The sequence below is a fragment of the Melozone crissalis genome, unplaced genomic scaffold (genome assembly GCF_028551555.1).
Source record: "Melozone crissalis strain CALT ecotype California unplaced genomic scaffold, PUWL_Pcris_2 ptg000150l_1, whole genome shotgun sequence".
In the NCBI taxonomy this organism is placed as follows: Eukaryota; Metazoa; Chordata; class Aves; order Passeriformes; family Passerellidae; genus Melozone; species Melozone crissalis.
The window spans coordinates 326,660-349,198 of NW_026535921.1; the positions used below are offsets into that span (position 1 = coordinate 326,660).

At 65.1% G+C, this 22,539-nt stretch overlaps 1 protein-coding gene and 3 non-coding genes across 6 annotated transcripts; 1 reads left to right on the forward strand and 3 right to left on the reverse strand.

Annotated features, from left to right (window-relative positions):
- Positions 1-36: 36 nt before the first annotated feature.
- Positions 37-16,301, reverse strand: CAD (carbamoyl-phosphate synthetase 2, aspartate transcarbamylase, and dihydroorotase). Of its 3 annotated transcripts, XM_054293437.1 has the most exons (45): positions 16,196-16,301; positions 15,865-16,004; positions 14,618-14,747; positions 14,309-14,451; positions 14,064-14,205; positions 13,413-13,584; positions 12,382-12,567; positions 12,192-12,304; positions 11,927-12,072; positions 11,712-11,843; positions 11,263-11,496; positions 10,951-11,172; positions 10,474-10,662; positions 10,135-10,259; positions 9,925-10,058; positions 9,739-9,851; positions 9,404-9,654; positions 9,087-9,333; positions 8,706-8,804; positions 8,391-8,615; positions 8,132-8,314; positions 7,821-8,039; positions 7,573-7,740; positions 7,320-7,502; positions 7,145-7,249; positions 6,820-7,068; positions 6,533-6,614; positions 6,194-6,360; positions 5,669-5,833; positions 5,464-5,595; positions 4,541-4,742; positions 4,279-4,469; positions 4,070-4,210; positions 3,867-3,962; positions 3,564-3,699; positions 3,425-3,472; positions 2,920-2,964; positions 2,663-2,817; positions 2,503-2,577; positions 1,815-2,027; positions 1,529-1,654; positions 1,292-1,447; positions 1,117-1,218; positions 939-1,033; positions 37-162 (listed from the first exon to the last, which is right to left on the reverse strand). In XM_054293437.1, exons 1-45 carry the CDS (start codon positions 16,278-16,280, stop codon positions 60-62), a joined length of 6,765 nt encoding a protein of 2,254 aa, XP_054149412.1. In that variant the 5' UTR covers positions 16,281-16,301; the 3' UTR covers positions 37-59. The 3 variants fall into 3 exon arrangements, with proteins under 3 accessions (XP_054149412.1, XP_054149413.1, XP_054149414.1); XM_054293438.1 differs by lacking the exon at positions 3,425-3,472 and having other exon boundaries at positions 3,894-3,962; positions 16,196-16,293; XM_054293439.1 differs by lacking the exon at positions 3,425-3,472 and having other exon boundaries at positions 3,564-3,646; positions 3,832-3,962; positions 16,196-16,293.
- Positions 16,302-16,740: 439 nt separating this feature from the next.
- On the reverse strand, positions 16,741-16,904 carry LOC128948718 (U1 spliceosomal RNA). The gene has a single exon (XR_008484148.1). It is a non-coding gene; the product is annotated as a U1 spliceosomal RNA (small nuclear RNA).
- A 2,095-nt stretch (positions 16,905-18,999) lies between these two features.
- Positions 19,000-19,163, forward strand: LOC128948719 (U1 spliceosomal RNA). The gene has a single exon (XR_008484149.1). It is a non-coding gene; the product is annotated as a U1 spliceosomal RNA (small nuclear RNA).
- Positions 19,164-20,592: 1,429 nt separating this feature from the next.
- Positions 20,593-20,756, reverse strand: LOC128948709 (U1 spliceosomal RNA). The gene has a single exon (XR_008484140.1). It is a non-coding gene; the product is annotated as a U1 spliceosomal RNA (small nuclear RNA).
- Between the last annotated feature and the right edge of the window lie 1,783 nt (positions 20,757-22,539).

Genomic DNA, 22,539 nt, shown 5'->3' on the forward strand with positions numbered 1-22,539 from the left:
GTGTCGCGGTGACGCGTGTCGCGGCGCGATGCCGTGTCGCGACCCAGGGCGTTTATTGGTCAGTAGCGGCCCAGCACCGTGGCCAGCAGCGCCATCCGCATGTACATGCCGTTCTCCGCCTGCCGGAAGTAGGCGGCGCGCGGGTCCGAGTCCACCTCCACGCTGCGGAAACGCGGCATCAGCGTGCGCCGCACCGGGACCCGCGAGCCAACCCGGCCCGGGCCCCGAGCCAGGCCCGGGACCCCCGAGCCAACCCGGCCCGGGCCCCGAGCCAGGCCCGGGACCCCGAGCAAACCCGGCCGGGGCCCCCGAGCCAGGCCCAGGACCCCCGGGCGAACCCGGCCCGGGCCCCGAGCCAGGCCCGGGACCCCCGAACGAGCGCCGGGGCCTCTGAGCCCGCCCGCCCCGGGGTTCCTGAGCAAACCCTCCCGGGGTCCCCGAGCCCGCCCGCCCCGGGATCCCCCAGCCCGCCTCGTCCCCGGACCTCTGGCACCCCCCTGGGACTCTCAAGACCCCCCAGACCCACGCGGAAGTCCTGACACGCCCCGGACCCGGCAGCCACCGCTCAACGTGGGTCGGCTCCCCCAAGCCCAGCAAGTGCAGCCCCCGCGGCTCCGAGCTCTCCCCAGCCCTGCCCGGCACACCGCAGTCCTCCCGCCCCTGACCCCCGGTGCCTTCCCAGACACCCTCAGCACACCGCAGCTCCCATGGCCCTGCCAGTGTCCCAGCGACCCCACTACCCCAGTGACACCAGTGCCCCAGCGACCCCATTGCCCCAAGGAACCCACCGCCCCAGGGACCCCAGTGCCCTCCCGCAGCCCCCATGCCCTAAGAACCCCCCCTCTGCCCTGTATATTTCATACCCGTTCTCCCACACACCCCCTCCACACCTCCCCTGTCCCCCAGCACCCTCCCCAGCCCCGTTGCCCCCTCCCCACCTGATCTCATTGACACGGGGCAGGGGGTGCATCACCACCATCCTCTCCTTGGCCCGGGTCATGATGTGGGGTGTGAGGATGAACTTCCCGAAGCACTGAGGGAACAGACAGGGCCCTGAGCAGGGCAAGGGGGTGCCGGCCCCCTGAGGGCAGCAGGAGCCAGGGTCCCCTCACTCACAGCCTCGTAGTCCTCGGCCCGCTGGAAGCGCTCCTTCTGGATGCGGGTCACGTACAGCACGTCTGTGTCCGGCAGCGCCTCCTCGATGCTCCCGAACTCCTCCTGCACGGCACCGTGAGGTTGGGGGGACACAGGGCTGGAATGTGTGGGGGCCACCCCCCGGCGTGCCCCTCACCTGCTGGATGCCCCTGGAGGCCACGAAGCCGGTGATGTCGGCGGGCATGCGGAGCTCGGGCGGGGTGACGTAGCGCAGGTGCACGCGGTACAGCGTGAGCAGGCGCGCCAGGGAGTGCACCGTGCGCCCGTGCTTCAGGTCCCCCACCATGGTGATCTGGGGACAGCAGGACAGCGGTCAACCCGGCCTGCCCGGGGCCCCCTGAGCCCCCGGCCGTGGCTCTGCCCCCCGGCTCACCGTCATGCCATTGACCGTGCCCAGCTCCTCGCGGATGGTGAAGATGTCCAGCAGTGCCTGCGTGGGGTGCTCGCCCACGCCGTCCCCCGCGTTGATCACCGGCTTGCGGCAGTGCCTGGCGGCCAGCTGGGCAAGGCAGGGCAGTGAGGGCAGGCAGGACACGATTCCCATGGCCCCAGGGCAGGGGAGCCCAGCCCGGCCCAGCCGGGGAGCGCATCACCATCCCTGCCCTCAGGGCAGTCCCCAGTGCCCCCAGAGCAGGAGGCAGCTGCCCTGAGCCTCTCACCTCGACAGCGCCGGGCTGGGGGTGCCGCAGCACCAGCACGTCGGCGTAGCAGCACATGGTCTGCACAGAGTCAGCCAGCGACTCGCCCTTCTGCACCGAGGAGGTGGCCTCGCAGAAGGACAGCACGGAGCCCCCCAGCCGGCTCATGGCTGCCGCGAAGGAGCTGCTGGTCCGTGTGCTCGCCTCGTAGAACATGCTGGCCATCACCTTCCCCTGCAGGGCCGGGCTGTCAGCTCGGGGAGCCCCGGCACCCCGCCCGGCATGGGGGTCCCTTGGGGTGCATGGGGCTCCTCAGGGTGCACAGGGCTCCTCGGGGTGCCCAGGGGTCCCTCAGGGTGCATGGGACTCCTCAGGGTGCACAGGGCTCCCTCGGGGAGCACGGGGCTCCCTTTGGGTGCACGGGGCTCCTTGGGGTGCATGGGACTCCTCGAGGTGCCCGGGGGTCCCTTGGGGTGCATGGGACTCCTTGGGGTGCCCAGGGGTCCCTTGGCGTGCACAGGGCCCCCTTGGGGTACATGGGGCTCCCTTGGGGTGCCCAGGGCTCCTCGGGGTACATGGGGCTCCCCGGGGGTGTACGTGGCTCCCTCGGGGTGCTCGGGGCTCCCTCAGAGTACATGGGGCCCCCTTGGGATACACGGGACTCCTCGGGGTGCCCATGGCACAGGTGAGTGCTCCAGGCAGGGCTCACCTTGAGGATGTCCAGGCTGCGCTCCTTCTGCACCAGCATGCGCAGGGTGTGTGCCACGTTGAACAGGTGGGACAGCTGCGGGCACAGGCGGCACCGGGGCTCAGCGGGGGCACAGGCGGCACCACGGCCCCCAGAGCCCCCTGCCCGCCCGGCCGGGCACCTGCTCCTTGGAGAACTGCCGCACAGAGAGCACGTGCTGCCCGACCAGGGGGTGCAGCAGCGGGGAGGTCTGGAAGTGGGGGGCGCGCTGCGGGGACGTCTGGCGCGGGACGGGGCCCAGCGGGTGGAAGTGGCTGTCCTGGGTCGCTGCCGAATCTGTGGCACCGAGAGCAGCCAGTCAGCCCACGGGGGTGCCCCGAGGGGCCCAGCCACCAGCCCCAGAGCCTGCATCCCCGCTGTGGGCCCTGCTGCACTCACCCGGTTCCGCTGCCTTCCTGCTGCCCTTCTCTCGAGTGTCCTCAGCTGGGTGGGAGAGGGGAGCAGGGGTGTTAGGGATGTGGCAGAGGTGGCGCCCCAGGCCCTGCTCCTGTCCCAGCGTGCTGCCAGCGTGGCACAGCCCTGCGGGCACGCGGCTACACCAGGTGAAACCAAGATGGGTGTGACGCCAGAGTGATGGTGACCCAGAGACAGGCAGTCCGAGCCCCACGCTGTGCTGTGACCCTCGCCCTGCTCGCCCCGCAGTTCCCAGCTGGCCACCCCCAGGTCGCACCGGCAGTGAGGGTCCCCGAGGTGCCACGCAGGCTGGGGCGGGAGGGAGCGGGCGGCACGGCCGTGCCCTGTCCTACAGCGCCCGGCCCTGGTGCTGGGTGCCACAAGGGGCCCTCGGGGGGCACGCAGGCAGCCCGGGGCCTGCAGGGCACCTGGGGGAGGGGATGCACTCATGGGCTGCACGTGGTGCCAGCAGCGAGCCCCCCGACATTACCGGTGCCTCGGGCGCCCGGGCGGTGCGCGGCTCCCAGCCTCCGGAACGCTGAACGGGACACAAGGGCTGGCGTCAGCGGGGCGCCCAGCCACTGTCCCACCCAGCCCCGGAGCGCGCCCGCTGCCCGCCCAGCCCGTACCTGGCAGCTCGGGGTCCGAGGCTCGGTGGATGCGGGGCGGGAGGTGGAAGCGCGTGTCCCCCGCGGGGCCAGGGCGGCGCGGGCTGGGCGCCCGTCCACGCAGCACGTCCCCCGCCACGGGCCGGGACTCGGGGGGCTGCAACAGAGACCAGAATGGAGCACAAAGGGACCCCTGCCAGCTCTGTGCACCCCGGTACCTTCACAGTCTCAGCATGTCACCAGCCATCGGCCAGGACTGCAATGAGAGACCAGGCTGGAGCTGGGGCACAGAGGGACCCCTGCCAGATCTGTGCACCCTGGTACCTTCACAGTCTCCTTGCTGGGGGCCACATGTGGCAGCAGTGCAGCTCCTGCAGTCCATTTCCTCACATCCTGCCCATAGCCAGGGGGCACCAGCACCTGCAGCCACGGCAGGGATGGGATTAGGGAAATGGGGTCAGCACTGGGAGACCCCCTCTGTGATGGGGGCACCCTCAGTACAGGAAGGAAAGCAGCCAGGACCTTACCTGCCCATCGATGTAGGCAACCTCCCCACGCAGGACCACCCTGCGCACCGTGCCCTTGACCTGCATGCCCTCAAAGGGGGTCCAACGGGCCTTGGAGAACACTGTGCTGCTGGGGATGATCCACTCCTGCTCCAGGTCCACCTGCCAGGACAGCGGGTCAGAGGCAGAAGGGTGGGGGCTGCACCTGGGGCGGGAGGGCAAGGACACACCTCCACATAGGTGTCCTCCTGAGCAGGCAGCCCAAAGATCTTGCGAGGGTTCTCATAGAGGCGCTGCACGATGTCCTCCACGCTGAGCCTCCCCTCGGAGACGGCCGTCAGCAGCAGGGGCAGCATGGTCTCCAGGCCAGGGTACCCAGGGGGCGGCTGCTGCCCCTGCTTCTCCTCCAGCGTGTGGGGAGCTGCAGGACGGGGCTGGTCACCGGGGCTGTCCCCACCGCTTTCCCCATGGCCACCACCCGTGGGCACTAACCGTGGTCAGAGGCAAAGCAGTCGATGATGTCCATGTTCTCCCAGAGCGCCTGCACGTCCTGGCGGGTGCCCAGCTCCGGCCGCACGGCCGCACGGCCCTTCCCCAGGCGGCCCAGGTCGTCCTGGCTCAGGAACAGGTGGTGCGGGGCCACCTCGCACGTCACCGGGACCCCTCTCTGCTTGGCCGCCTTGATGAGCAGGATCTGGGGCAGCCGTGGTTAGTGGGTGCTGTGCTGTGATTTCAGGGGTTACCCCAGAACCCGGGTCCCTCCCCTGATCATTCCCTCCCAGGTGTGTCAGTCACCTCTCCTTTCCCCACCCAGCACTGTCTGTCAGTCCTGCCATTCCAGAAGGGCATTGAGTGATTGGCACATTCAAAGGATGCCCTCTACCCCTGAGGGGCATTGGGCCATCCAGGTGTCCTTTGTCCCTTTGTCCCTCCCCTCCTGTCCCTGCTTGGTGGCTCCCTGCCCCTTCCCTGCCCCTATCCCTGGGGTTAAAGGAGCAGCAGCCACGGGCCCAGGGAGTTCTGTTGGAGCTGGTGCTGCATTCAGAGGCCTGTGGGCCAGAATAAAGCTCTGGATCCAAACCCTCCATCAGAACCCACTCCTTTCCTTCACCATCGCCTCAAAACTTCTCTGGCAGAGGGAAACCTGAGGAGCAGCCCCTGTTATGGGGGGAAACTCCATCCCAGCACCCCCAGAGCTCCTGCAGGCCTGGCCTTGTCCCCACGGGCCCAGCTGCAGCACCCAGCTGGCCAAAGGGTCTTTGGGGTGAAACACCGCAGTGCCACTATTTGGTCCAGGCGCAGGGCCAGACAAGCCAAGGCTCGTCCCGTCTGGCAGTACTGGTCATATTCCAATAAGTGGGGAACCCAGAGGGCCCCGTGCTCCCTCCCTGGAGCCCAGAGCTCGCCCTGCTCACCTCCTCCCTGCGGGCCACGTGGCAGATGTGGACGGGGCGCTGGTACAGCTGGGCCACCATCAGCACGGCAGCCACCGTCTGCCGCTCGGCGTGCGCCACGATGGGCAGGTGCCGCGGCCACTGCTCCAGGTGCTGGGGGCACAGGGCTGGTGGGCACCGGGGCCAGGAGCCACCTGCCCCTGCCAGCCCCTGTTGCCCTGCTCACCTCCATCCACAGCGACACGTCGTCCATCCGCAGGCTGGAGAAGGTGTCGTTCAGGTACATCTTGAGCCCGGCAGCTGCCCCAGCCAGGGGGCCCAGAGTGCCAGCGTTGTCCAGGGAAGCCCCCAGGAAGAGAGCAAAATCACAGCGGGCCCCAGCCTCAGCCAGCTGCACGACAAGAGGCAGTGGGTGCTGCGGTGGGACCATCCTGCCACCAGCAATGAGCCCACTGTGGACAGCGAGCCCACCATGGATGTGAGCCCAGCATGGACAGTGAGCCCACCCTGGGCAGTGAGCCCACCCTGGATGTGAGTTCACCATGGGCAGCGAGCCCACCATGGGCAGTGAGCCCACCATGGATGTGAGCCCACTGTGGACACTGAGCCCACCCTGGGCAGTGAGCCCACCATGGATGTGAGCCCACCATGGTTGTGAGCCCACCATGGACTGTGAGCCCACCACGGATGTGAGCCCACCACAGCCGGCACAGGAGGGGATGGGAGCACCGGGCTGGCAGCAGCTCCTCACCTTCTGTGCCAAGGCGAAAGAGGTGGCATCGGTGACAGCAGGGCTGGTGTTGGGCATGGCACACACCATGGTGACACCCCCGGCCAGGGCAGCCGCCGTGCCTGATGCAAAGTCCTCCTTGTTGGTGCCACCCGGCTCACGGAGGTGCACGTGGACGTCGATCAGGCCTGGGGAGTGTCAGTGTCAGCACTGGCAGCTGCTGGCCACAGGGACACGAGGGACAAGGCCATCCCCCCAGTGCAGCATGGAATCATCTCTGCAGCACCTGCAGATGTGCCCAGCCCGGCTCCCAGCACTGTGCCCGTTCTGTGCTGTGCCCTGGGGCCACTCAACACCCACCTGGCAGACGGATGAGCTTCTGGGAGGTCATGCAGTCCACGTGCATCTTCATTGGGGGCGCTGCCCCAATCTGGCCCAGTGCCTGCAGAAAGAGCAGCCGTGAGGCAGGACCAGGGGCAGGAGCAGGGGCCAGGGTGACGATGCCTGTCCGAGGTGCCCCCCAAAACCAACCCCTGCACAGCAGCACCCGCACACAGAGCCCGCCCCGCAGCACCCGCAGCAGGGCTTCTGCAGCCCTGCTCTGCTCCCTTTGCTCGCACCCGCGGTGCCCAGGCGCCCCGGCCCACCTCGACGAAGAGCTTTGTGCACTTGATGTCGATGATGAGGGGCACGGAGTAGTCGACGGCCAGGCGCCGGGTGCGGTAGCCCTTGGTGACGAAGGAGGAGAGGCGGCGGCCGCCCGAGTTGCGCATGGACAGGTTAATGACCATCTCAAAGTGGTTCTCGGCCAGGTAGTCCAGGATGCTGCGCTGGCTCTCCCGGGCACCGGCCTCGCTGCCGTCGGCCTCCTCGAAGTGCCAGTCCACGGCCTTCACCTGCGGGCAGTGACCCCGTCAGGGCCCTGCAGCGCCCCAGCAGCGTCCCGGCCCGCAGGGAGCCCCCAGCCCTGACCTTGATGCCGTGCTCGGTGTAGAAGTCGGCGGTGCCAAGGCTGGCATAGAGGTTGTAGCCGAGGCTCTCCAGCGTCCGCACCGTGGGCAGCAGCTCGCTCTTGTTCTGGAACCAAGCGGGGCCGGTCAGAGGGCAGAGAGGGGCCCCGGCCTCGCAGCAGCCTGGCCCCACGCACCTTGTAGCTGCCGATGGTCAGCAGAATGTTCTTCTTGGGGATCTTGAAGCCGGTGCTGAGCATGGCCTTCAGGTACGCCTCGCAGCGGTTCTCCCCGAAGCAGGCAACCTCGCCCGTGCTGGTCATCTCCACACCCAGCACCACGTCAGCGCCCGCCAGGCGTGAGAAGGAGAACTGGGGCACCTGGGGGCAGGGAGATGCTCAGGGGCTGCCCGGCCCTGCACCCCAGCCCGGCCCCACGGCCCCCACTCACCTTGACACCAACGATGCCCGTGCCCGTCATCAGCCCCACGGGCTCCACATCCTCGCCCATGATCACCTGGCTGGCCAGAGCCACCAAGTCCACGCCCAGGGTCTTGGAGACGAAGGGGAAGGAGCGGGAGACACGAACATTGCATTCTATCACCTTCAGCTGGTCGTCCTGGAGAGAGGGGACAGGATGAGGCAGGGCTGGGGGTGTGGGCGGCTCTCCCCTGGCCGTGCAGTCCCAGTCCCAGGCACCTTGGCGATGAGCTGCAGGTTGAAGGGCCCTGTGACCTGCAGCTCCTGCCCAATGGCGTGCACAATGGCCTTGATGCGCTCCAGCGTCTTGGGGGTGATGTCCTGGGGGGGTGTCACCAGTGTGGCGTCCCCCGAGTGCACCCCAGCGTTCTCCACGTGCTCCGAGATGGCAATGGCCACCACCACGCCGTCACAGGCCACCGCGTCCACGTCGATCTCCTGTGAGCAGAGTGCAGTCACAGCCTGCCCCTGGGCTGGGGGCTGGGGCTTTCAGGGGGCACCCCAGGGCTGGAGCAGCCTCCCTCACGGACCTTGGCCTCCTGGATGAACTTGGAAATGACAACAGGCTGCTCCTTGGACACAGCCACAGCGTTGCTCAGGAACTTCTCCAGGTCGCTGTCCGAGTAGGCCACGTTCATGGCAGCCCCGCTCAGCACGTAGGAGGGGCGCACGACACACGGGTAGCCCACCTTGCAGCAGAAGTGCTTGGCTGACTGCGGACAGAAGGAACTCAGCACACACACACGCACAGCCACCCTGGGGCAGCCCTGTCCTGTTCGCTGGGCCCACCTCCATGTTGGAGAGCTCCTTCCAGAGGGGCTGGCTGATGCCGATGGAGTCCAGCAGGCGGGAGAACTTGAAGCGGTTCTCGGCGGAGTCGATGGCCTCCGGGGAGGTGCCCAGGATGCGGCACTGCTGCCGGTGCAGGGCCATGGCGATGTTGTTGGGCAGCTGCCCGCCCATGGACAGGATCACACCCTCGGGGTTCTCCAGCTCGTAGATGTCCATCACCACCTGCAGCACGGTGCGGGGCAGGGGCAGGGCTGGGACGGAGCCGTGGCAGCCCCCACCCAGCCCCGCAGCTGGCAGGCCCCAGCCCCTCACCTCAAAGGAAATCTCGTCGAAGTAGAGGCGATCACACATGTCATAATCGGTGCTCACTGTCTCAGGGTTGTAGTTCACCATGATTGTCTTGAAACCCATCTGTTGGGGGTGGGACAAGGTGAGCCCAGAGCCCCAGTTCTACCCAGCCCCATCCTCGGAGCAGGGACACCCACCCCTCCCTCCATAGGGTGGAGGTGGGGCAAGATGAGCCCAGAGCCTCCAGCCTCTACACAGCTTCATCCTCAGAGCAGGGACACCCACCCCTCACTCCACAGGGTTGAGGTGGCACAGGTGAGCCCAGAGCCCCAGCCCGTGCCCAGCTTCACCCTCGGAGCAGGGACACCCACCCCTCACTCCACAGGGAGCTGGGGCCTGCCTGACCTTGCGGAGCTCCTGGATGCAGCCCACAGCACACCAGTCAAACTCCACGCTGCTGCCGATGCGGTAGACGCCGGAGCCGATGACCATGACGTGGGGCTCACGGAAGGCCAGGTCGTGCTCAGAGCCGTTGTAGGTCAGGTACAGGTAGTTGGTTTGGGCCGGCCACTCCGCGGCCACGGTGTCGATCTGCTTCACCACCGGCAGGATCTTCAGGTCGCGCCGCATCTTCCGCACGGCCAGCTCGGTGCTGCACAGAGCGGGGTGAGCGCCGGGAGCCGGGCAGGGAGCAGAGCGGGGCCGTCCCCTCCCCGCCTCACCTGAGCACGGCCAGGGCCACCTGCTTGTCGGAGAAGCCGAGCTGCTTGGCGCGCTGGAGCACGGCGGGCGGCATGGTGCCCTGCTGGCCGCGGTAGGACTCGAGCAGCACCGCGTGGTCCGTGATGTTCTTCATCTTGTGCAGGAACCAGCGGTCGATCTTGGTCAGCTCGTAGAGCCGCTCGATGTGGTAGCCGGCCCGCAGCGCCGCCGCCAGCACGAAGATCCGCTTGTCCGTCGGCGTCTCCAGCTCCTGCCAGGCCGAGGGGTGAGGGTGGCCCAGGGGGCGGGTGGGCACCTCTCCCCCCAGAATGGCACAGCCAGCACCAGCGCTCACCATGTCCGAGACCGGCTTCACCGTGTGATCAAAGCCCACGCAGTTCTCGTCCACCATCCTCAGAGCCTTCTGGAACGCCTCCTCAAAGTTCCTCCCAATGGCCATGACCTCCCCTGCACGAGGTGGGGTGAGCGGGCGGGTCCCGTGCCCGCCACGTGCCCACCCGTGCCGCCCCTCTGTGCTCACCCACGCTCTTCATGGAGCTGCCGATCTTGGTGCTGACACGCACGAACTTGCTGAGATCCCAGCGCGGGATCTTCACCACGCAGTAGTCCAGGCTGGGCTCAAAGCTGGCCGTGGTGGAGTTGGTGACGGAGTTCCTGAGGAGGTGACGGCGTCAGCGGCTGGGGCCGTCCCACCAGGGCAGCGCCCTGTCCCACACCGGCGGTACCTCACCTGAGCAGGGGCAGGGGGATGCCCAAGGCCAGTTTGGCAGCCACGTAGGCCAGCGGGTAGCCAGTGGCCTTGCTGGCCAGGGCCGAGCTGCGGGACAGCCGCGCGTTCACCTCGATGATGTAGTACTGTGGGCAGCAGGCGGGCAGGGTCAGGGGGGCCGTGGAACGGGCCAAGGCAGGGACACGGTGACACGGCCAGGCCCACGGTGTCCCAGGGATGCTATGCTGCAGCACGGGGCCTGCTGTGGCACAGCCTCGTGGGACAGCTGGGGCAGGAGCCAGATCCCCCCGAGTGAGGGGTTGGCAGGGGGAGCCAGAACCCGCAGGGGGCTGCACGTACCTGCTCTGACTCGGGGTTGAGGGCAAACTGGATGTTGCACTCGCCCACGATGCCCAGGTGCTGCACCACCTTGATGGCTGTGCGCCTCAGCATGAAGTACTCGGTGTCATTGAGGGTCTGGCTGGGTGCCACCACGATGGACTCGCCCGTGTGGATCCCCAGCGGGTCCAGGTTCTCCATGTTGCACACCTGGCAGCAGAGGGGTCACTGCTCCACGTGCTGTGCGTGGTGCGTTCCTCCCAGTTCCCAGCACATCCTCCCCTGCCCAGTCAGGACTGGAATACACGGGGTGGGCATCCCAGCATAGCGTGCAGGGCTCTGTTCACAGGGTGCAGCTCCCAGTGGCACACAGCAGCTGTGCCAGCCCCACCAGAGGCACTGGGGAGCCCTCCCTGGGGACAAGGAGCAGCACGAGCCCCCAGCCCCTGCCCCACGTCCATCCCCCTGCAGCAGCCCAGGGCCCCCTCCATCCCGTACCGTGATGCAGTTGTTGTAGGCATCCCGCACCACCTCGTACTCAATCTCCTTCCAGCCCTTCAGGGACTTGTCCACCAGCACCTGGGAGGTGTGGGTGAAGGCCTGGCTCACCAGAGCCACCAGCTCCTCCCTGTTGTTGGCGAAGCCAGAGCCCAGCCCTCCCAGGGCGTAGGCAGAGCGCACCAGCACCGGGTACCCCAAGCGCTCAGCGGCTGCCTGTGCCTGCGGGGAGCAACGGGGTCAGGAACAGCAGGGACAGGAACAGCAGGGACAGGACCCTGCCCTGCCCCACAGCCCCCACAGCCCCCAGACCTGCTCCAGGGAGGACGCAGCCTCGCTGGGTGCCACGTGCTCCCCGATCTCCTCCATCTTCTCCACGAAGACCTTGCGATCCTCCGTCATCTCGATGGAGGCCACGGGGGTGCCCAGCACCCGCACGCGGTACCGCTCCAGGACGCCCGCCTTGGTCAGCTCCACGCCGCAGTTGAGGGCTGTCTGTCCCCCGAAGGTCAGCAGCACCCCATCAGGCCGCTCGTTCCGGATCACCTGGGGCACGGCCAGGGGGACAGAAGCCACGGTGGGTCCTGTGCTCTCCAGCTGCCTCCTCACCTGTGCTGCCCCCCAAGTGCCTTCCAACCCCACCCAGCCCCACTGCACCAGGCTCCGGGCCACCCCCCAGCCCAGCCCTCCCTGATCCCCCAGCCCTGCCACCCCTGCATTCCCAAATCGCCCTCTCCCAGCCAGCATCCCGTGGTGCTCACCTGGGTGACGTACTCCGGGGTAATGGGCAGGAAGTACACCTTGTCTGCCAGTCCCTTGGAGGTCTGCACGGTGGCGATGTTGGGGTTGATCAGCACCGTCTGGATGTTCTCCTCCTTCAGCGCTTTGATGGCCTCATGGGGAGCAGAGGGGTCACTGCTGGTGGCCCTGGGCCCCTGAGGCCACTACCACCCCCTGCCCTGGGACTGGCACTCACCTGTGACCCCGAGTAATCGAACTCGCCTGCCTGCCCGATGGAAAGGCCCCCGGAGCCCAGGATCAGCACCTTGCGGGGCCGGGCTGCCTCCGAGTGCCCCGCTGGTGCCTTGCTGTAGGTCAGCCACTCCTGCAGGCGCTCCCGCACTGGTGGAGGGGGATGTGGCACGCTGGGGACAGGGCTGGGGACACGCACAGCCCCGTCCTGCAGCCCTCGGCCCAGGGTCCGGGCTGTCCCTCACACTCACACTCACACCCACACCCACCTGTGCGGGCGCCCCCCTGCCCGTCCCGCAGGTCCCGTGCCGCCTCCAGGAAGACATCAAAGAGACCCTCCAGGTCCGTGGGGCCGGCGCAGTGCTCGGGGTGGAACTGGACACTGTGCAGGGGGTCAGGCAGGGCACGCCCCACGGCCCCACAGCCCCAGGCCCCACAGGCCCACAGCCCCAGGCCCACCTGAAGAAGGGCTTGCTCTGGTGCACCAGGCCCTCGTTGGAGGCGTCGTTGGCGTTGGTGAAGAGCGGCAGCCAGCCGGGCGGGAGGCTGCCCACCTGCACCGCGAAGCCGTGGTTCTGCGCCGTGATGAAGCAGCGCCGCGAGTCCTCGTGCACGCACGGCTGGTTGTGCCCGCGGTTCCCGTACCTGGCGGGGTATGGAGCCGTGACATTCTCTGAAAAATCCTTTCCTTGGGGTTTCTGCTCCTGAGGAGCTGAGAGGCCTCAGGAACAAAACGCAAACAATGGTTATCTGCTGCTGTGGGATGCAACAGATGCATCTGGTCTCATGTGGTTGTTTCTAATTAATGGCCAATCACAGCCCAGCTGTCTGGACTGTCTTGGTCAGACACAAACCTTTGTAATCATTCTTTTTCTATTCTTAGCTAGCCTTCTGATGAAATCCTTTCTTCTATTCTTTTAGTATAGTTTTAATATATTATATATCATAAAATAATAAATCAAGCCTTCTGAAACCCAAAGTCAGATTGTCTTCCCTCATCCTGGGGCCCTGTGAACACCATCACGAAGGCACACACACGGCTGTCAGCCAGCCCCACAGCCGGGAGCCCTGTGCCAGCTCTGGACCCACACTTGTTGCAGTTCATTTGGGGGATCCCCAAGCTGTGTGTTCACTGGTAACAGCAGGCAGGCAAGGACTCCACACGGCTTCTGAGGGTGCTCATTAGATGAGGGTGCTAATCATTTGGGGTCCCAGCCTCAGGAGCAGCATGGTTTCTGAGGGAGAAGGGGGAGAGAGGGAGAGCCTGGGGGGAAAAGGGCCAAGAGAGGAAAAGGCCAAGAGAGACTCTGGTCTCTCCAGCACAGCCCAACAGGAAGATCCAAAGTGGGCACGGAATAAGATTTGGGCCAATGGGGTTACAGATCCAAGATACCGCAGGGGAGGGTCACAGGCTTGGAATAAACTGTACATTTTCGAGGGGTGAGACAGAGCAAACCATTTAACTAAAATGTACCACCACACCCACTCACTTCATCTTGTAGGTCGAGGCACCGAGGGCCAGGGCGAGCAGCTGGTGGCCCAGGCAGATGCCAAAGATGGGCTTGGGCTGGGGCGCATCCAGCAGCTGGCGTAGGCTGGACACTGTCTCCTGGCAGAGCTGTGGGTCCCCAGGGCCATTGCTGATGAACAGCCCGTCAAAGGCTGTGTCCAGAGAGCACAGGGTCAGAGTGGGGCCCCCAGCCCCTCAGCATTACAGAGGGGCTCCCAAGGTGCCCACAGGCTCACTGCAGGCACTCCTGGCAGAGCAGCACCCTGAGCCTGTGGCTCCCCAGACACCCAGCAGGGTTACAGCCAAGGTGTTCTGAGCCCACAGCACCATTCAGGTGGCAGTGAGGCCCTGCCAGTCCCCTATGGTGCCCCAAGCCTCACCAGCACCACAGCCCAGAGTCCCCCATGCCAACCACAGCATGGCATCCCGAGCCCATGGCGCTGCCCCTGTGGTGCCACACTGAGGGCCCGAGCTACCCAGGAACGATGGCACCAAGGCTCCCTAGCGCACAGCACTGAGCAGGACACAGGTGCCTGCTGTCCCCAGCAGCAACCGTGCAGACAGGGCCAGACCCCATTGCCCCCATCCCCTCGGTGGGACTCCAGCCTGTGCCCAGGCACTGCCACCTCACCTGCAGGGTCCAGCGGGTGGTCCCAGGGCACCACAGTGACCGCGGCCCCCCGCCGGCACAGGCAGCGGATCTGGTTGTTCTTCAGGCCGCAGTCGAGGGCGGTGACACGCAGGGACCCGCCCGGGTTGAACACTCGCGGTGCCTGCGGGAGGGGAGCGATCACCGGGGCTGCTGCCGGGGCAGCCCCACAGCCGGGGCTGCACAGCCCCTGCGCAGCCCCCGGCCCCGCCCGGAGCCCCGCACACCTTCAGCGACACCTCCCGCACCAGGTGCTCCGCGTTGGGGTCCTCAAAGGCGACGCTGCCCTCGGGGGTCCCATCCGGCACCAGCTTCCCCAGCAGCGTGCCCTTCTCGCGGATCTTCTTGGTGAGCGCCCGGGTGTCCACCCCTGCGGGGGGCTGTGAGACACGGCCCGCCCCGGCAGCACCCCCCATCGCCCCAAATCCCAGCAGAGGCTCCAGCCCCAGGTGGGCAAAGCTCAGCAGAGATGGGTCTGCTTTGAGAACGTGCAGACCCACAGCCCCCACCCCACCCTGCCGTCTGCCCAGTCCCACCTTCCAGCCCGGGGATGTTCTGCTCCTTCAGCCACTGGTCCAGGGACTGGGATGCGCTCCAGTGGCTCGGGGTCTCCGAGCACTCGCCCACCACCAGCGCGGCCACGTGGATCTTGCTGGACTCAAACCACTGCAGGGACAGAGGCAGAGGGTCACCAGCCCAGGAGAAGCCCATGGAACACAGACCCCGTTCCCAGAGCACAGGACCAGCCCTCCCACTGCTGGGCTGCCACCTGGACCCACCTTGCCCACACCTATGCAGCGAGGCTGAGCCTTAGTCCAGCAAAGTCCCTCTGGATCAGGGAGCCCCAGAATGAGGTACCCAGGCCCCCACAGCGCTGCTGGACCACTGCCCACATGCCAACACAGCTCATGCCACGGGAGCCCTCAGCTTGGCACAGCTGCAGCACAAACCAAGCCTGTGGGAAAGCACCACTCCCACCAACCACACCGGTATGTCCCGTGCCATGGGATCAGGGCACTGGCACCCACCCAGCACGGCCCAGGGAGGGCTGCTGACAGCGAGACCCCGCAGGGTGGGCGTGGGGAGGCCGGCGGGGCACGGCCGCAGCAGCGCTGGACTCTGCCCCAGCACGGACAGCGTGGAGGCCAAGGGGCTGGAGGGGGCTGGGGCTGGGCAGCCCCTCTGACACAGGGGCTCGAGATTCCCACCCTGCAATAGAGCCCCGCTGAGGGACATATGGCCCGCACCCCACGGGCTGCCAGGGACACACAGCCTGTCCCATGAGCTGCCAGGGACACACAGGGACACACAGCCTGTCCCATGGGCTGAAATGGACACACAGCCCGCACCCCACGGGCTGCCAGGGACACACAGCCTGTCCCATGAGCTGCCAGGGACACACAGGGACACACAGCCTGTCCCATGGGCTGAAATGGACACACAGCCCGCACCCCACGGGCTGCCACGGACACACAGGGACACACAGCCTGTCCCATGGGCTGCCAGGGACACACAGCCCGCACCCCACACACGGCCCAGAGCACCCCACGGGCTGCCAGGGCACCCCGACCCCAGCTCTCGGGGGTCTCCCCTGCCCAGCCCCGGCTCTCCCCATGTCAGACCCCACTGCAGCCCTGCACGTCGGAGCCAAACTTCTCCATGCCACCATGTGCCGCTCGCTGTGCCCTGGCACCGTCCCGCCCTGGCACCCGTGCCACCCTGCAGCGTCCCGTAGTGCCACCGCCAGGGCGGCACCGGGCGGGACGCGCAGCCCCCTGCTCACCCTGCTGAGGCCGAAGGCGTCGGGCTCGTCGCGGGGCACGCCGTAGTTACCGACCAGCGGGTAGGTGAGCACCAGGATCTGCGCCTTGTACGAGGGGTCGGTCAGGGCCTCGGGGTAGCCCACCATGCCGGTCTGGAACACTGCGGGGATGGGCACGGGGTGATGGGGGCACCGGGCCGGGCACGGCCGGGCCCGTCCCGGCCCGCGCCCCGGACAGGCCCCACGGCGGGCCCCGGGCGGAGGGAGGTACCGGGCCCGGCCGGATCCGCTCCTTCGCGCTCCTTCCCGCTCCTTCCCGCCCCGCGGCATCCCGGCCCCCGGCCACACTCACCGACTTCCCCCGCGGCCGCGGCCCCGACGGCCCCGAAGGGGCGGCCGGGCAGCACGGACCCGTCCTGCAGCACCAGCCAGGCCATGGCGCCGCCACGTGCGCTCCGCTCCGGGACTCCGCGGCGGCCACCGGGGGGAGAGCCCGCCCGGCTGCAGCGGCGGCGGGAGGATCCGGGGCGGGGCGGCAGCGGCACCGCCCCTGGGGCGGGACCGCGGCGGCACCTGGAGCACCGGCGATGGCGGGGCAGCGGCGGCACCTGGAGCACCGGCGATGGCGGGGCAGCGGCGGCGCCTGGAGCACCGGCGATGGCGGGGCGTGGAAAGCATCGAGCCAGGGCCTGACAGCCGGTTGGCGGGGCACGGCTGGAGATGCTGGTACAGGCGAGCACCGGAGCTCCACCGGTAACACGCCAGGCACAAGGCTGGATAGGGAATTGGCGGTCCTGCACTGCATGAGCGACTCCACAATAGAGAGGAGCGGGCAAGTAGCGCTCCCCGGGAAAACGTCTCACCCCATGCATTCGTTCTATCATTAACCAGGAACATCAGGGGAGAGCGCGAACGCAGTCCCCCACTACCACAAATTATGCAGTCGAGTTTCCCGCATTTGGGGAAATCGCAGGGGTCAGCACACCCGGAGTGCAAGGGATGAGCCTCGCCCTGGGAAAACCACCTGCCTGATCATGGTGTCTCCCCTGCCAGGTAAGTATGCCCGACTCGCCCCGCCGCCCGCCTGCCCCGCCCGCCGCACGCCCGCCCAGCACACGCCCGCCCCGGCCCGGCCCCGGCCCCGCCCGGCCCTGCCGCGCTGCGGCCCGGCCCGCACGGCCCGGCACGGCCCGGCCCGCGCCGAGCCCGCGGACGCGCCGGGACAGCGCGGGCTTGGCGCGCGATCGGGCCCGGCATGCCGCGCGGCGGGGATCTCATTTGCATGGACACGCCCCCAGCCGCGACAGCGCCGTCACCGGCCCCGGGCTCCTCTCCCGCCGGCCGGGTCGAGGCTGCGCCGCTCCGGGCCCGCCGGACCCGCGGGAGCGTCACCCGGACAGCTCCAGCGCTGCCTCTTGATACGAAATTTAACATCCAAACCGAATTTTATTTCTGTTTCTTTATTTTAAAGAGAGCAGGCAAGCAGCGCTGGGTGGCCGGGCAGTCACCGCCCCCCTCACGCACACACCGCTTACAAGTTCACCAGGGTGTACGAACTGTTTGTAAGGCTACAACGCATTTTCCAGCGTGCTTGGTTAGTCCGAATCAGCAAATATCAATGAGCTGGGATCAGCCATTTCATACATTTCATAATCTTTCCAAGTAGTTGTCGGCTTCCTGTTGTGAAAAATGCATGTCTTTTATGATTGGCTTTTTGCAAATATTAAAATGAATATAATATGTGTTGTGTTAGAAAGCAATGCTGCATTAATTTTCTTAAGTACTGTGTTAAATATAGTTTTAGGTTATAAAAATTGTTAAAATAGAAACGATGCTATGTACAATGTTTTGTTTAAAAGAAAGGACTGGCAGCGAGATAACAGCCACAGGACACCTAGTTCTTTCAGAGAAAAAGAATTTATGGCCTTCTTATCGGAAGAAACAAACTTCTTCCCGCCTCGAAGGAGCTATTAGGATTAGAGGGGAGAAGTTGATGAAGACCAGACAGAATCCTGTGTTTGAATGGAATTTATGCATCATGTATGAGGTGTATGAATATGCAACAGGTTATTGTTCTTAAGGGTCAATCCTTTGTTAACGTGGGTCCTTTTTCGGGCTCCTGCTGCCCAGAAAAGGTACCCGGACGTCCATAACTCTTTGTTTTTATTGTCTCATATTGTCTTTATTCAATTTGTCCAAATTGTTACTACTCTAATTGTGTTACTATTTTTATAACTATTTTATTACTATTAAACTTTTAAAAATTTTAAAAACAAGTGATTGGCGTTTTTCACACTGTCCTTCTGTGGTCAGCTGAAGGGAGGCATTTCACCAGCGTCTGCTACGTGATTTTTGTCTGGTACCAGTGCACCAAGCTTTTTATTATACATAAGCATTTCATTGCTTTGTTGCAATATCCTTTAGCTTAACCACAACTTCCTCTATTTTATTCTACGCATCAATCGCTTTTGCTTCCTCATCTCTTTACTCTACTATACTTCTATTTTTTTTTTTTTGTTCAATGCTTTATTTGGTCAGAAAGTTTCAAAACCGTTCTTTGTAGTTACCCCAGTGGACTGGGTTAACTTTTGCTGCAGCAGATACAAGCATTTGCTGATTCCATTGCCCATTGACACGAATCACAAAAAAACCATTTTTCACACTCTCCTTGCCGGGGCCGGTCCCTCGTTTGCCGGGCCCTGCCGAGGGCTGACGCCCCGGGTCGGTTCAGCTCCTGTCCCAGCTCCTGTCCCGGCTCCTGTCCCGGCTCCTGTCCCAGCTCCTGTCCCAGCTCCTGTCCCGGCTCCTGTCCCGGTGCCGTGGGGCTGGCCCGGAGCCGGCCCGGGCGGGGAGGGGACCCCGCAGCCCCGGCCCGGCCGGCGGGAGCGGAGCCCGGGGCCGGTGACGGCGCTGCCGCGGCTGGGGGCGTGTCCATGCAAATGAGATCCCCGCCGCGCGGCATGCCGGGCCCGGTCCCGCGCCAAGCCCGCGCTGTCCCGGCGCGTCCGCGGGCTCGGCGCGGGCCGGGCCGTGCCGGGCCGTGCGGGCCGGGCCGCAGCGCGGCAGGGCCGGGCGGGGCCGGGGCCGGGCCGGGGCGGGCGTGTGCTGGGCGGGCGTGCGGCGGGCGGGGCAGGCGGGCGGCGGGGCGAGTCGGGCATACTTACCTGGCAGGGGAGACACCATGATCAGGCAGGTGGTTTTCCCAGGGCGAGGCTCATCCCTTGCACTCCGGGTGTGCTGACCCCTGCGATTTCCCCAAATGCGGGAAACTCGACTGCATAATTTGTGGTAGTGGGGGACTGCGTTCGCGCTCTCCCCTGGCGTTCCTGGTTAACGACAGAATCAATGTAACACTTTCTGAAAGCGTACCGAATTCCGTTGCCTTGTGTTCTCGGCAGTCACTTTGTTCTCATTAGCTCTTCCGCTCGTTCTTTTCAGAGCGGGTTTTTCTGTATTTGCAGCTAAAAGCCTCCTTTGCTGCGCATTTCCTTTGTTACGGTTCTGCACTCTCGGGGGTCTCTATGGTCATGATGACCCCGAGATGTCTTAGGGAGCCTCTCTTTCCAGCCCGGCAGCCGAAGAAGGAGTCAGGATTCTTCTGTTCTCGTTCCAATGTTGTTTATTATTTCTTATCTATAACGTTCTTTCTCTGACCCGCCGAGGTCTGTCTGGCAGGTCGGGTTCAGGCACAGTGACCACCTTCAGAGGCGGCTTTATCTTTGATACTAAAAACTACGTGTATTTTATTTACAATAATTTCCCAATACCTATCACCTGTGTTAGACAGTCTGTCTCTGCCCTGAACCAATCCAGAAGTGCCACCATCACGGCAGAAGATGGAGGACAAGAAGAAGAAGAAGAAGGAAAATGACTGGACATGCCCAGATTCCTCCATCTTGCCTCCTGAGCCCCCATTCTAAAAACCTCAAAATTCTAAATTTCACCCTGTGATAAACTATCATTCTACTTAAACTTTCGTAAAGGCTTGTGAATCCTTATATAAGATTGGCAATTGGTTTTTCCAAGAGCTAAAATCGAAGGCACGGGTGTTTTTGACTCTGTGTCAAGGTCTCCGAGCCCCCTGTCAGGGTCTCGATTCCTCCAGGTTAGCCAGAGGAATTTCCTGCGTTCCGACAAAGCACAACATTGTACGCAGTTTGTTCTATTCAGCAAGAAAGGGGATGAATTTCCTTTTATATCAACTCTCGTGGTTCACAAGGACAAGTTCCCGTCGCTGGAAGTGCGGCAGCACTCACGGACCCGATCGGTGTGACCGGGACAGCGATCACCGAGCGGGACCGGCATCTCTGCGCCTCCTGCCCGGCTCGGACTCTCTCGGACCCGCTCGGAACAGTTCGGAACAGTTCGGAACAGCTCGGAACCGCTCTCCGCCGGGCGTGCCCCTGGGCCCGCAGGTCGGGGTGGGACCGGCCCGGACCATTCCGGCTCCTGACGCGGCATTCCAGAGCCCCCTCGGGAGCCGCTCTCCAATTCCAGCGGGGAATAACCGGGGCACCGGCAGCGCTCGTTTGCGGAGGGCACGGCGGGAGCCGCTTCAGGACCCGCGGCTGTCCCTGAGCCACCTACCGGGGACGGGACGGGGAAGCGGCGATCGAACTGTGCGCCGTCGGCTGAACGCATCGGCGCGCTGGACCGCGGCCGCTGAGGCGCCAACATTGGCAGCGTTGAAGAACTCGTAACCATTTCGAGTGATCCAATACAAGATTTTCTGATTTTGAACGGCCACACCAGGGGAGAGCGCGAACGCAGTCCCCCACTACCACAAATTATGCAGTCGAGTTTCCCGCATTTGGGGAAATCGCAGGGGTCAGCACACCCGGAGTGCAAGGGATGAGCCTCGCCCTGGGAAAACCACCTGCCTGATCATGGTGTCTCCCCTGCCAGGTAAGTATGCCCGACTCGCCCCGCCGCCCGCCTGCCCCGCCCGCCGCACGCCCGCCCAGCACACGCCCGCCCCGGCCCGGCCCCGGCCCCGCCCGGCCCTGCCGCGCTGCGGCCCGGCCCGCACGGCCCGGCACGGCCCGGCCCGCGCCGAGCCCGCGGACGCGCCGGAACAGCGCGGGCTTGACGCGGGATCGAGCCCGGCATGCCGCGCGGCGGGTACAAATCTGCATGGACACGCCCACTCACTGGTACCGCCCCTCTATTGCCGCTTCTGCCGCGCGCTCCCACTGCCCCGCCCCCCGGCCCGGCTTCTCCAGGCCCCGCCCCCTCGCCGACCGGAACCGGCTGCTGGTCCTGGTCCGGTTCCTGGTCCCGGTCCTGGTCCCGGTCCCGGTGCCGTGGCGCTGCCGGGACTCGCTGTCAGAGCACAGCGGAGCCGCAGCCGCAGCAGAGCGCGGCCAGCACGGGAGCGGCAGCGGGAGCGGAGCCGGGGGGCAGAGCCGGGCCCGGGAAAGGGACACGGGATTGTGTCCGGGACACCGAGAGCTCCGCCGGTGACTGGGCCTGCCCGGGGAAAGGGGCACGGGGCTGCGAGACACCGGCGGGGCTACGCGGGACCGCGCTGGGTGTAATGGTTTGTACTGGGCTCAGCAGTGGTGACAGGCTGGCACCTCGCTGGGTGTAATGGCTGGTGTTGGGCTCAGCACAGTCCAGGACAGCACACTGACAGGGTGGCACCTGCACCGTCTGTTGCGTTGTGATTTCAGGGGTTACCCCAGAACCCCGGGTTTCTCCCCTGAAGATTCCCTCCCAGGCGTGTCAGTCACCTCTCCTTTCCCCACCCAGCACTGTCTGTCAGTCCTGCCATTCCAGAAGGGCATTGAGTGATTGGCACATTCAAAGGATGCCCTCTACCCCTGGGGGGCATTGGGCCATCCAGGTGTCCTTTGTCCCTTTGTCCCTCCCCTCCTGTCCCTGCTTGATGGCTCCCTGCCCCTTCCCTGCCCCTCTCCCCAGGGTTCAAAGGAACAGCAGCCACGGGCCCAGGGAGTTCTGTTGGAGCTGGTGCTGCATTCAGAGGCCTGTGGGCCAGAATAAAGCTCTGGATCCAAACCCTCCATCAGAACCCACTCCTTTCCTTCACCATCGCCTCAAAACTTCTCTGGCAGAGGGAAACCTGAGGAGCAGCCCCTGTTATGGGGGGAAGCTCCATCCCAGCACCCCCAGAGCTCCTGCAGGCCTGGCCTTGTCCCCACGGGCCCAGCTGCAGCACCCAGCTGGCCAAAGGGTCTGTGGGGTGAAACACCACACACCCAGCCAGCCAAAAGTGTCTGTGGGGTGAAACACCACACACCCAGCCAGCCAAAAGTGTCTGTGGGGTGAAACACGACATATCTCACAGCCAAAAGTGCCTGTGGGGTGAAACAGTGCAGTTGTCCCTATTTGGTTCAGGACCAAGGGCCAGACAAGCCAAGGCACGTCCCATTCACAATATTGGTAATATTCCAATTGAGGAGTTCTTCAGCTTTATTCGAATAAAAGCAGAGTCTGTGGGGGTTTCTCTCAGGTTTTTGGAGGGTGCAGCCTCCTTTTATCCCAGCTCCCAGCTGCACGTTGCTCTCTCCCTTTCCCCACTGGCAGAGGCTCCAGGAAGGCGCAGCCCTCCCGCCCCACCTCCCACATCTTCCCCCCTTGCACCGTCATTTTACCCCAGAGCTCAGAAGCTCAGCCTCGTGCAGACCCTTGTGTCCTTCAGGAGCCAGACTCTCTGGGCTCTGCAGCAAACCTGCT

What these genes read in the sequence shown, in the direction of transcription:
- CAD (XM_054293437.1), bottom strand. Translation starts at nt 16,280, where the DNA reads ATGGCCTGGCTGGTGCTGCAGGACGGGTCCGTGCTGCCCGGCCGCCCC. An exon ending in CAGAGCAAGCCCTTCTTCAG is followed by an intron (nt 12,305 to 12,381) that starts GTGGGCCTGGGG and finishes CCCCCTGCACAG; the next exon opens with TGTCCAGTTCCACCCCGAGC. An exon ending in GGCAGTTCTCCAAGGAGCAG is followed by an intron (nt 2,578 to 2,662) that starts GTGCCCGGCCGG and finishes CTGTGCCCGCAG; the next exon opens with CTGTCCCACCTGTTCAACGT.